Source organism: Lissotriton helveticus, chromosome 8, assembly GCF_964261635.1.
Source record: "Lissotriton helveticus chromosome 8, aLisHel1.1, whole genome shotgun sequence".
In the NCBI taxonomy this organism is placed as follows: Eukaryota; Metazoa; Chordata; class Amphibia; order Caudata; family Salamandridae; genus Lissotriton; species Lissotriton helveticus.
In genome coordinates this window covers 224,184,135-224,196,619 of record NC_136069.1, presented here as the reverse complement: position 1 = coordinate 224,196,619, position 12,485 = coordinate 224,184,135, and the positions used below count along the sequence as shown (strand labels likewise).

General features: G+C 44.3%; 1 protein-coding gene across 1 annotated transcript in view; it reads right to left on the bottom strand.

Moving 5' to 3' along the window:
* The window catches only part of MED17 (mediator complex subunit 17), a 95,909-nt gene that overhangs the window by 19,637 nt on the left and 63,787 nt on the right, over nt 1–12,485 (bottom strand). The window contains exons 10-11 of the mRNA XM_078656966.1: nt 3,482–3,599; nt 1,485–1,644 (exon numbers count right to left, since the gene is read on the bottom strand). Of these exons, the coding sequence (XP_078513092.1) occupies nt 1,485–1,644; nt 3,482–3,599 (278 nt within the window). The remainder of the gene's footprint in view (nt 1–1,484; nt 1,645–3,481; nt 3,600–12,485) is intronic.

Below are 12,485 nucleotides of genomic sequence, written 5' to 3'. Positions count from 1 at the left end.
CAGGATTATTCACGTTTAGAAAACACATGAGCGGGTTTAAGTTCATAAACAAGGCATAGCTCTCTTTCCAGGGTAATCAGGACATGTTTCTGTACTTTTTTCTAACTCCCTTAAGTCAAAAACTAGTTACAAATCTGGGTTATGTTAGGTACAAAGGATCTAACTCAGCAGATTGGTCGACTTTCAAGCCAATGATTTAATTGCAAGTTTTGACGTATCATAATAAGACAATAAACTGCAATCAAAAGATGTGGTAAATTAGAACTAATATTCCTAACATTTATCATCAGAAAGGCATGGCTTTACATTTCTACAAGCATGACAACTTCTACAGTGAATTGTATTAGTCCCTGATGGAAAATGCAGTGCCTCTACTAGGACAGCAACTGGCTTATGAATGAGATTCTTCAGACAGACTTGCTCTGGTTTCAGCCTCCAGCTTTTTGCACTTGAGACTAATGCACAAAGTGCTCCCTAATCTTCCGAGATAGATACATAAACCTATAGATCACACTATGCTTTTATAGCGCTTGGACTACTGCAATTCCTTGTACTCCGGTCTTCCAGGTACAACTATAATAAGATTACAATTAGACATAGTAATTACTAATCAGAAGAAAGAAATATGATTTTATCTCCACAGCACTGAAGAACTTACACTGGCTAAACAATAAGGCAGCGAGAGCTAGGGCATTCCACAAGCGTGGAGCAGCTGTTCTTTCAGAGAAACGAAGAGACCGCAATCCAGGTACATTTTTACAATTTGGTGAAGCTCTACATATCAAAATTCCCTGTATTATGTTAGTGTGGAGAGGTGGTAGATCCTTCTCATTTATAGCCTTAACACTACGGAATAATCTTCCCTGGTCGCTTAGAATTTAAACCAGTCATTGGTGGTTTTGCAAGAATTTAAAGTTTAGGCTGCTTCAGCAAGCTAAACTCTTTCCGGTATGTTAGCTTCTGGACAGCCCTACAGGGTAACAGATGCGCTTTATAAATGTATTTCATCATCATCACTAGAAATTGTCAGACCATCTAAGCACCTTGCCATTGTTGCATTATTATGTTTCACTCCTGTTGTTCTGGTTCTGTCAAACTGATTTTCCTCATGCAGAAAGGGACTGCGAAAAGGAAGAGCAACAAGTTGGTAATGGATACATTTCTTACTCATGATCTTGATACCTATTGCTGCCCCTCCCAGTCACAGGGCAGTTTCATAACGTGCATAAATTATTCAACTTGCAGAATAATTTTTACTCAACTTAAGTATGCACAAATCCACTTACCAGTAATAGTGTTTGAGATAGATGGTCTGACATAGAATTTTCATTTATGAAAATATTGTTTCAAATAATTTGTGTAATCCTTATCATACATTCTGAAGTAGCAATGATGTATGTTAGCATACCTTTAAACTGACTCTAGTAATTTTTGTGATTACTAGATCACATCAAATAATCAATAATACAAGCCACATAAATTACCTGAAATGGCATAATCTCCACTCGGCGATGTCACTGTGATTGCTGATGCATTGCCAATGCTTTCAACCGGTCCCAAGCCAACATGGTTACTAAAACTTAACACCTGCCATCCCATGACTTTGGCCAGCTGCTGAACTGCATGAACCTGATGCTGCGACATCTACAGTAAAAAAATAGTCAGCTTTTAAGTGTTATTAGCAATGGTAACGGATAATCTTTACTAGACAGAATGACAGATGGGTAAATGGTTAGGCATCGGCATTCAAGGGCTTTCACCTCTACTTTGACGATTTTGAGACTAGCTTGGATAGTGATTCCAATGCATTGCCATCTATCTATTCATCAAATGGTGTCATGTAAAAGTATTTTATCGCATCAGTAAATACGATGCCGAATGCACCCATCACCCCGATTAGTCCAATCAAAATTGCAAAAGACTGACTGGATACACAGATATAGAGGGTTGAAAAGGACAGCATTTCCCATTATTTTGCGCATAGCTCTGTGTTTTAATGTCACACAAGCTACTTCTGCAGCTCAGTCACCGCACGCAAACAATGATTTATCGTAAGTGACTGCTCCAAAGCATTTAAACTACTATTCACCTAAGGTGCTATGTACATCAATGGGCAGCTCAGAGAAGCTTGTGCTGCTATAATGAGTTTCAATGCAGTCTTTTTAAACGAACACTTCGTATGATCATTAAAATTAAATTCATTTTTACACGTGAGCGGGAGATTCCGTTTGCAGTAAAAAGTAAATAAATTGCATTACTTTTCACAGACCCTAACACCACCTGGCTATTAGGACAAGAAGGGATAACGTTCTGACCACTGTATAAAATACTGACAACTGCCAGCTGTACAGAACAGTACTTGTCAGCATAACGGAGAAATGGAGAGGCATCTTGTGGAGAAGAACAAATTGGAACAAACACACAGAAGCAGTCTAGAAACAACTTTGAATATATTTGGGGGGAAAATAGGTGATAACTACTATGTTGCCAGATCAAGATCTGGGTGCCAGCTAAAAAGTACATACATAAGTGCAATTGGCAGATGAAGATATATGCCCATCTTCCCAAATTACCGCAATAGAATAAGCTACTTAATCTCCAGACCTGTTTTAACTCTTACAGTGAGAATGTTTTGTATTTTCATGAAGACCAGAAATTGACTGTGCATCAATTATTGCCTGTATTTCTATTGCCCTTCCTTTCAAGAACGGCATAGCTCTCCACTGTTGTTTCAAACTCGACCTTTTCACACCCCTATGTCTTTTTAACAACGTGTCCAGCAGAACCTTGAGCCACCATGGCTGCCTGATCAGGGTTTCATTTAATTATGCAATATCCATTTCCGCAACAGACTCAGTGTCTTGATAACTTTTTCAACTTATTATTGGAGCCAGAGAAGAAATGTCATGCCGCATCAGCAATCTAAAAACGACTTCCCTTCAATAGTTACATCTGTGTTCACTTAATGTGTTAGGAACATTTAACGTTGAACCACAAAATTGCATGTGCCTTTATTGAGTAAGCGAGTATTTGAATCCTACATCACATATATTTCTTCACTGAACTGGCGAGATTGCTACATGCATATAAATATTCAATTCCAGCACTTGAACTAGAAGACTATCTCAAAAAGAAATTGTGAAAGCAGTAAATAATTCACGCAGTTCAAAGGGCAAAAAGAAGCAGACATAATGGAATGACAGGTAGAGGTACAGACGACTAGCCTACTACCTAGCCATAAGCATAAACACGAGTTTTAAAAAGCCCCTTGCACTTAAAAGGGCCAAAAAAAACTATAGTATGCAGGGAAACTGTTTTTCTAAGCTGGCAAAGAATGAGCCTCAGACTGAGCATAAACCCTTCTTTAGATGATATAAGCCACTCTTTGGCAGCTTGAAACATCACCGGCTCATCCACTGTACTCTATTGTTCTAAAACCACATATTAAAGGGAAAGCAAAACCGAGAACACTTCATATTACCTGGGACAGGAGGAAATCCTGCAGCTCTTGTTCCTGATGGGACAGTATGATCACTCTTCCATCTCTGTGTACTACACGGATCTGTTCCACTCCAATGTTCAACTGCAGCTGAATCGACCTAATGTTAAGAAGTAGCAGACAATGAAAATGTGCAGAACCTTCAAGGAGACAAGTAAATCGAGACACAAAAGCCTATCTGAAAATATACAATGTTAGCTGGATCAAGATAAAGGATTAGATATGACCAAAAGGGGAATGGCTTCGCGCGTAACCAAGATGGCCGCGTGAGCACAGGGCTACCGAGACCCTTGCAACCTCCCGCATCTATCCTGAAAATTATCCTGATCACATTGACGGGTTATTGAAGATGAGCCATAGCTGAGGCGGACACTGTTGTCTAAACCTGAATCGGACATCGGGAACCGGAATAACATCATTTTGAACATTGCGGACTGCACCGCGGATTTGCCCGGTGCTCGAGTTGGTATGATGCCCGGGCGGTAGTTGAACAACAGCGGCCTGAGGATACACTGATCTAATTCCACTTTCGTTTCCGAGAGCGTGCCTTCTACTAGCGGAAACTGTTTGACGGCTCAGCGATCAAAGGTGCTGTTCCGATTGTGTATACTGGGCCCAGACAGGCTGTGCCCTCTGGTCGCCACTGCTGGTTGGATTGCAGTTCCCAGTGCGGCCATTTTCTCTCATTGCCCACTACTCTGGAGGGTCTCCTTCTCCGTGATGGCGACTAAACCAGATGGTGACAAGCAAAAATCCAAGACCACTCGGCGAGGTGGCTACACCCAAGTGAACAATATGGATCGATATGCTCAATCTAAAGGATCCCCTGGCGGACCGAGTAGATTGCTTGATGGTACTAAGGAGGACCCGGCCTCATCGATTGAATTGACTTTGCAAGACGTCATATGGGTGCCCTGGATGGGATGAAGGCATCCATCGGGCAACAATTTGAGACTCTCGCCCATAAGCTGGACACCGTATTGATTGATGTTAATTTGATCCGTACGGATTTAGCAAAAACTAATGAAAAAGTCAAGTCCTTAGATCTGAAAACTTCCAGCATCATGGGTGATGTGTCCGACTTGCAGACAGAGGTCCGCAACCTGAAGACCTCGAATGACTTTTTTGCCCGCCGGTTGGAGGACTTTGATGCGTATGTTATTACGTCGGGCCCTGCTTTCATAGGGGTCCCGGAAAAATCAGAGGATCCAGCGGACGACCTTTTTGTGGAAGATCTCATCATCAAGCACCTCGCTCCTAAAGGTCTGAGCAAGTTCTTTGCTGTTGAACGCGCCCACAGAGTACCGGGTGGTAAACCGAAGGTGGGTGCCCCGCCGCGGCCTCTCATCGCCAGAATCTTTAACTTCAGGGATAGAGACGCTATCCTGCAGGCCTCGCGGATAAATGGACCCATGGCTTATGAAAATACCACTGTAAGTTTTTACCCAGACTTTACACAGTCTGTCCAAAAGCCAAGACTTGAATTTCTGGGCATCAAATGCCGACTGAGAGAGATGGAACTGAAATACGCAATGTTCTTTTCAGCCAGAATGCGCGTTGAATTCGAGGAACGGACATACTTTTTTGATCGTCCAGAGCTGGCGGGGAACTGCTTGACACTTTGCCACACCACCGTGGCAGGGAGGAACATTCTGGAGGAGCGGAGGGTGGCCCGACGGAGCAGGAATAGGCGCATGGTTTCCGGTCTCTGAACTTTATTGATAACCCTGTCTATGGTTCGATGATTTTATTGTATGATTTGCTGTGTCGTACCCGGGGGTTGCGGGGCGATTGGTGGGACTCTTTCCTCCTCTAGGGTTTCTTTTTGTAGACTAGTTTGATGTTAGGGCGACAGGCACACTGCAAGTTGGGGTGGCTATTTGGTCTTATGCAGGGGTGCAGGGTGGGGGGATTTGTAACAGGTTTCTGGTTCGGGGGTGGGGGGGGGAGTTTAAGTGGGTATGTTTTGGTTCAGTGCAAGGCAAACATATGGTTCTGTCAATTGATTTGGATGCTGTGCTCCGAGGGGGGTTGGATCCGCTTTCACTTTTGGGATGAGGGGTAGGGGATTGAGACTAATGAGTTGGAATGTGAATGGGTTGGGGGACAGGATAAAACGAGGGGTTGTGTTACAATTTTTGAAGCGACTTTCCCCAGATGTGGTATTATTACAGGAAAAACACTTGATTGGTAACACTTGTCATGCCATGAACCGGAGAGGCTATCACCTGGTTGCCCACGCGGGGTTCTCCTCTGGATCTAGAGGGGTGGGTATCCTAATTAGGAATTCTCTCCCCTTAGCAATTGATGCAACACTCTTAGATTATAGGGGGCGCTACGTAGCTATCATTGGACGATGGGAGGGTAAGATTATATCCTTGCTCTCTGTTTACGTCCCCCCGGGTCTGCAATCGACAACTTTTGCGGACTTGGGACGAGTAATATCGGGGCTTCCTGAGGGGACTCTGATTGTGGGAGAAGATTTTAACTCAGTGGTCTCCGGTAGGGAAGATCGATACCCACCCAGGGACCTCGCAGGGTCTCAGAATTGGCTTAGTGGCTTAATAGACACATTGGGGTTGGTGGACTGCTGGAGGCTGCTACACCCGGCCCAGAACCAGTACACTTTCCACTCGGATGCACACGGTAGCCTTTCCAGGATTGATTATATTCTGATGCCAGCTGCGCATGCCCTCTCTGTTACAGAGGTCCGACATCTAGCTAGGGGAATTTCCGACCACTCCCCGTTGTGGCTTCGGATGGAGTTGCGTATATGTGCGGAGGGGCGGGTGGACCCAATTAATCCATGGTATCTCCGTGCTCCTAAGACCCGTGCGGCGCTGGTCAAATCCCTCGACCAATATTTTGTTGAGAACCAGGGATCGGTGTCTTCTGCAGTGTCGCTCTGGGAGGCTTTTAAGATGGTCATCCGGGGTCAGGCGTGGTCATTGATTGCTGGTGCGAAGAAGAGTAGAAATGAGGAGGTGGTTAGATTAGAGACGGAGATCACAGAGTTGGAGCGTGATCTAGAACAGGGCGTCACCCGTGAGAGGATGCATATCCTGCGTCTTCAACAACTCGACTACAAGGCGCTGGTAATGGATGCCGCGAAAGTCATGGGCAGGGAGCAGCAGGGTCGGTTGTACGGTGTCGGGGATTGAGCTGGCAAACTGATAGCATGGTTGGACAAAAAAGAGAGGGCTAGTCGTGTTGTTCCCGTGATTGAGAGAGTGGATGGTTTGCGTGTGCCTGAACGCGAGGAGATGGTCCAGAGTTTTGCGGAGCATTTCCAGGAGGTGTACTCCCCCGTGTCTGATAGGCCGGAGGAGGACTCCCATTTATTGTTGCTCGATATAGCATTGCCCAACTTGTCTGACTCGGATAGAGAGTCGCTGGATGCCGTAATAACCGCGGATGAGGTAGCTCTAGCTGTTCGTTCCATTCGTTCGGGAAAGGCATAGGGCCCGAATGGCCTCCCCACTGAACTTTATAAACTGCGCCCCGATACACTAGCCCCGTATCTTCACGACATGTTTCTGGAATCGCGAGATATAGGCTCCCTCCCCCGTGATCAGCGTCTTGCGACCATAGTGGTGATTCATAAGGAAGGGAAGCCGAGGGACCGCTGTGCATCTTATAGGCCGATATCACTCCTCAACGCAGAACCCAAGATTCTTGCTAAATTATTGGCCAATCGTATAATAACTGTGATTAGTGACTTGATTCATCCAGATCAATCCGGTTTCATCCCTCATCGAAATACGGCCCTGAATCTGCGACGATTGCATGGGGTTCTCGCGAGAGCTTTGTCATTGAGTGAGCCGGCCATCTTGGCCTCCTTGGATGCCACTATGGCTTTTGATACTGTGGAGTGGCCCTATGTGTGGGCCGTATTGGCCAAATTTGGTTTTGGTCCTGGCTTTATTAGCTGGGTCAAGCTCCTCTATGAGGATCCGTTAGCTCAGGTTGTGGTAAATGGTCGGGTCTCTAAGCCTTTCGTTCTTGGAAGAGGTACGCGACAGGGGTGTCCATTGTCTCCGCTTTTATTTGCCCTTGCTCTTGAGCCCCTTGCTGCGTGGATTAGATGGGAACCATCGATGAAGGGTATTCAGTGGGCCCCAGACTTTGAAGATCGTATTTCACTCTATGCGGACGATATACTGTTGTATCTGACGTCGCCCAGGAAGTTGTTAATTGTTTTGTTAGATGTCCTCACGTCCTTTGGTAAAAATTCAGGCCTAGTCAACTGGACAAAATCTTATTTATATGTCCTCTCGGGTGATGTCCCTCTATTGCCGCGCGGTTGTCCTATCCAAGTTACACATACGGGTTTTAAGTATCTTGGGGTGTATGTATCGTTGAATCCGATTGTTCGACATAAACAGAATTTGCTTCCGCCACTGAACCAGTTGAAGCAGGACGTGGGGCGCTGGCGCAAGCTACCGCTTTCGCCACTCGGCCGTGCGGCGCTTTTTAAGATGATGTCATTGTCACGCTTTTTATATGCTCTTCAGAACACCTTCTATGTAATCCCTGCGAGCTATTTTCGGGCTATCGAGTGTCTCCAGAGGAAGTTGATTTGGGATGGGCGTTCGCCAAGTTGACGCTTCCATGGTATGATGGTGGTATCGCTCTCCCCGACATCAAACGGTATTACTGGGCATCTCAGTTGGGGGCCATTAATCATGGTATGTATGGCCCCGGACCGAACCCTGCGTTTGCAATGGACAGGTGGTTGTTGCCGGGGGGCGATTATTATAGAGTGCTTTATTCTAGACTAGATGGAGGGAAACTCTCGGGACCCACGAAGATTGCGGTACGGATATGGAACTGCGCAAACAGTGCGATGGGTTGGAAAGATCGACTGACCCGGGCGACTCCGCTTTTTGCTTCCGAGAAGTTGGGTAGCTTGTGGAAAACGAAAGATTTGAGAAATGGGATATTATTGGGATTAGTAAGGTGAGTGACCTCTGGGTCAAAGGCAAGTTTAAAACTTTTGAGGAATTACAAGCCGAGTTCCAACTTAGTAATAGGGAATATTTTCGATATGCCCAGGTCCGTCATGCCTTGCAGTCGTTTTTTTCCGAGAGTGCAGCCATTCCGGAGTCCTCTCCGCTTGAGGATAGAATACTGGACGGTCATGTGCCGGATAGTACTATCTCCTTGATCTACAAAAAGCTAATTAATGACAGGACTGACTTGTTGGTGCTCCTCCGGGACGCATGGACCCGAGATGGTCTTGAATTAGACGATGAGGATTGGCAGTCCGCGGTCTCATCTCCTAAGGAGGTCGCAATTCCGGCCCGCTTCCGGCTGGTGCAACTTAAAATTCTGCACAGAGTCTATGTGACTGGCCCCCGTTTGATTAAAATGGGCTATTCAGAGGATGGTCTTTGTAAGCGTGGCTGTGGGCTGCTCAGGACTTTTTTACATATAATTTGGGAATGTCCCGTAGTTGCTGCCTTCTGGAGTGGGGTGCATAGTAAGATGGGGGGGGCTACCGGTGTTGATCTACAGTCTGAGGCTAGACGTTGTCTCTTGAATATTTGGGAACCAACTGACTATAATGTCGCACAGACCCAGTGGGCAACCTTGGGAAATATGGTGGCTAAGAGAGACATTGCACAACTGTGGGGTTCCCTGAGGTCACCCACGGTCGAGGCTTGGATGGAGAACATGGATTGGTGCATGTTCAGGGAGATGACGGTCTATGTGGCATGGGGGAGACCCAGAAAGTGGGGTAAGGTTTGGGGTCAATGGAATACCTACCGTGGAGATATTTGCACCCCTCCCCTTTTGGATGTCCCTGAAGTTCCACTTTCCCCCTGACCTCCCATTCCCTGTAATGTAATGTATGTAACTGATCTGTACTTTGTCTCTCCACTGCTTCCCTTCCCGGACATGATTTATATAATTTACTGTATGGTTCTTTTGCTTCTCCTTCCTCGCTCGGACTGATATCCTACTGTACTGTATTTTTTTGCCTTGTTTGTTTATCACTTTCAATAAAAAGATTTAAAAAAAAAAAAAAAAAAAAGATATGACCAAAAACACACTAGCCCAAGGCAGTTGCCATAACCTGCTTGAATGGACCGACAACCTGACAGACAACTAGTAAAGCACTGTTCAAATGCACCTTCCTGTTCTGTGCCAATAACATGTCTGGATTAGCAGGACAGTTTGAAATCTATGAAACATTCAATACTGTATTTGCAAACCCCTGCAGGCACCTACCAATCCGTGCTGAGGCAAAATAAATATGATCTATTCGCACATAAAGGAAATCAGAGACTCCAGATGAGAATAAGGCTTAATTTGGGTAAAACAAGTAGAGGAGCTACAGCTGAGATGACAGCCAGAATACATCAAGGAATTCATATCAGAACGCGTTTCTTATTTTCAGATAATGACATCTTCAAGTGTACATTTACGGATAGCTCCTCATACAATGATTTACATTAATAATTGGTTCTTCCAGAGTTGGTGAATACAGAGTTATAGCACAGGGAGGTAAATTGATTAATTCAGGCTCACACAACATAGTTATGGGAAGAGACAGGAACCATAAACTAGTTGTCTTGGATTAACCAATGACAACTTAGCTACTGGATCACAATATTTCTCCACCTCTGTTATAGGACATTATTAACTACAACAAATTGAATACTTTCTATGTTTTTGTGCATATATTTATATATTCATAATGTCTTTATCGGCATCGGAGATACGGTGACCAAAAAAAGGGGGTGATTGAGGGACAATCAAAGCTCGCTTATGTCTCTGCACGGTTCACTTACAATGTAATCCCTGAAGGATTTTGCTGAATGCAATGAGCTTCGAAGACAATGTGTAGTGTTGCCGATGAAATGATGAGCAGGTAAGTAGAGGTGAAGTAAATAAGAGTTTTATTGTAAACTCTAAGCTAGAGACCTCATCCTCCAAAGTCTAGCAAACAACTGACTTGTCACGGAGGTCTAACATTCTAAGATAAGCACATTCCACATTAGAACATAACACTCAAGCAAATAACATAGGCCAGAGCATATGAGAGAGACATATTACAGTGAAGGATACCACACAATGGTTAAGAAACGTTTATACTGTGATAACAAAAAATAAAGCACTGAAAACAGATGTGATCACCCAATCTAAGATGTGATCTAAAGCATGAACTTCTAAGTCGGCCCCACCAGGTTTGAAACTTGTGTTTTGAGGGTTGCACACAGTTCTCCACAGCAGCAGAATTTACTTCATTATCCAATGCAAGATATCTTACTGTTAACTCATTCTTGCTGCTGTTTTAAGGCAGGTCCACTGGTGGTTCACAGCTGCTTTAATGCAGGTGTTTTCATTCCTCTTACTAACACCAATAAAGACAATCATGTTGGGCAGAGCACATTCAGTTTTGCAGCTCCTAAAGAAATGCTGGCCCTCATAGTAACCTTATAAAGTACAAGAGCAACGAACTATGCCAAGGGAGCCTTGGTAACTGTGATAAAATAAAATAGTTCACAAAGGACTTATTCAGTGAAGAGGATTTAAAGATTAACACCAAGTAAATTACTATGAATACTTAAAGCCATATACAATACAGGGGAGGCTGCAATCCCTTTAGAAAAGTCGGTCTCACAATTCCTTATTACAGGTAACTTGTGACGTCTCTAGTCACCTGAAATTATGGAACTGCGTAGATGCTCAACTGTAATAAGTTATTATAGTTGAGTTTCGATGTCACAATACCAACTGACAGAGCCAGCTGCCAGGGTGGAAGTAAGCTGACAAAGCACAATTCCAGATTTAGTTTAAATAAGGAAAATGCCTTATGCAAGACCCCTTCGAGCCCATACACAAGGGATCTGTCCAACACCTGTCTTGGAAAACCGCTTTCCAAGTGGCAATTACATCTGCCTGCAGGGTTAGTGCGATCCAAGTGCTCTGTTCGCATGAACCATACACCCTATTTAATTCTAGCAAAATGGTCATGAGGACTTACCTGAAATTCCTCCCTTAGGTAGTTTCAGACTTTCATGTTAACCAGACAGTCTCATTACCCACTTTTGTTCAGAATCCCTCTACGTCAGCGGAAATAACTCTTCCTTCCTTGGATGTGAGGAGAGTTCTTAAATTCTATCTAGACAGGACATCCGGAGATCAGAACAATTGTTTATTAACTATTGTCCACTCCGTACAGGCTTAGCCACCTCTAAGCAGTGCATTTCCTGATTGATAGTCTCATGTATTTTGCTCTGCATTCAAAAAGCTAAAAGAAACACACCCAGCTAGACCAAAAGCACACTCCACTAGAGGGAAAGCAGCTACTGCTGCTTTGCTGTGCAATATCCCTATTCCAGAAATTTGCAAAGCAGCTACCTGGAAATCAGTGGATACATTCCTCAAGCACTACTTCCTAGATTCGGATGCTAGAGCAGATGCTCCAGTAGGACAGGCTTCCCTCAGAAACCTATTCGCTTAAACTGTCTAGTTCATCCTCTATCTCCTCTACCGCGCTATGTGGGGATGGGCTTGCTATTCTATTCAGTGCTTATGACCCTACATGGAAATCCCCTTAGAGAGAAGGATTTATTTCTTACCTGTAACTCCAGTTCACTCGTAGGGGAATTTCCATGTTATGTTAGAAGTCATCCTCCCTCCTCCCCGGTGGAACAGACAGTTATCCTTACAATCTAAATATATCTCACATCACCTTCAAAAAGAACTGAAGTAATTGCCACCACCTATGCATGATGGGATACTGGTGGTCTCTCGATCCTTAAAGTCACAGCCTGTATTTTAGCCATATAATGATAGCCTATGAGGTACTCTGTCCTGCACTCCTTCATCGCGATCATAAAAAGGGGTTTGTGAGGGAGATTTCTGCTGTTTGCAAAGCATCTTAAATTGTTCTTGTGTGTAATGTACTGCCCTTTTTTGACTTCATGATGAAGAACTGCACCATTGTAGCCTATTTATAGAGGCAGCATTATTT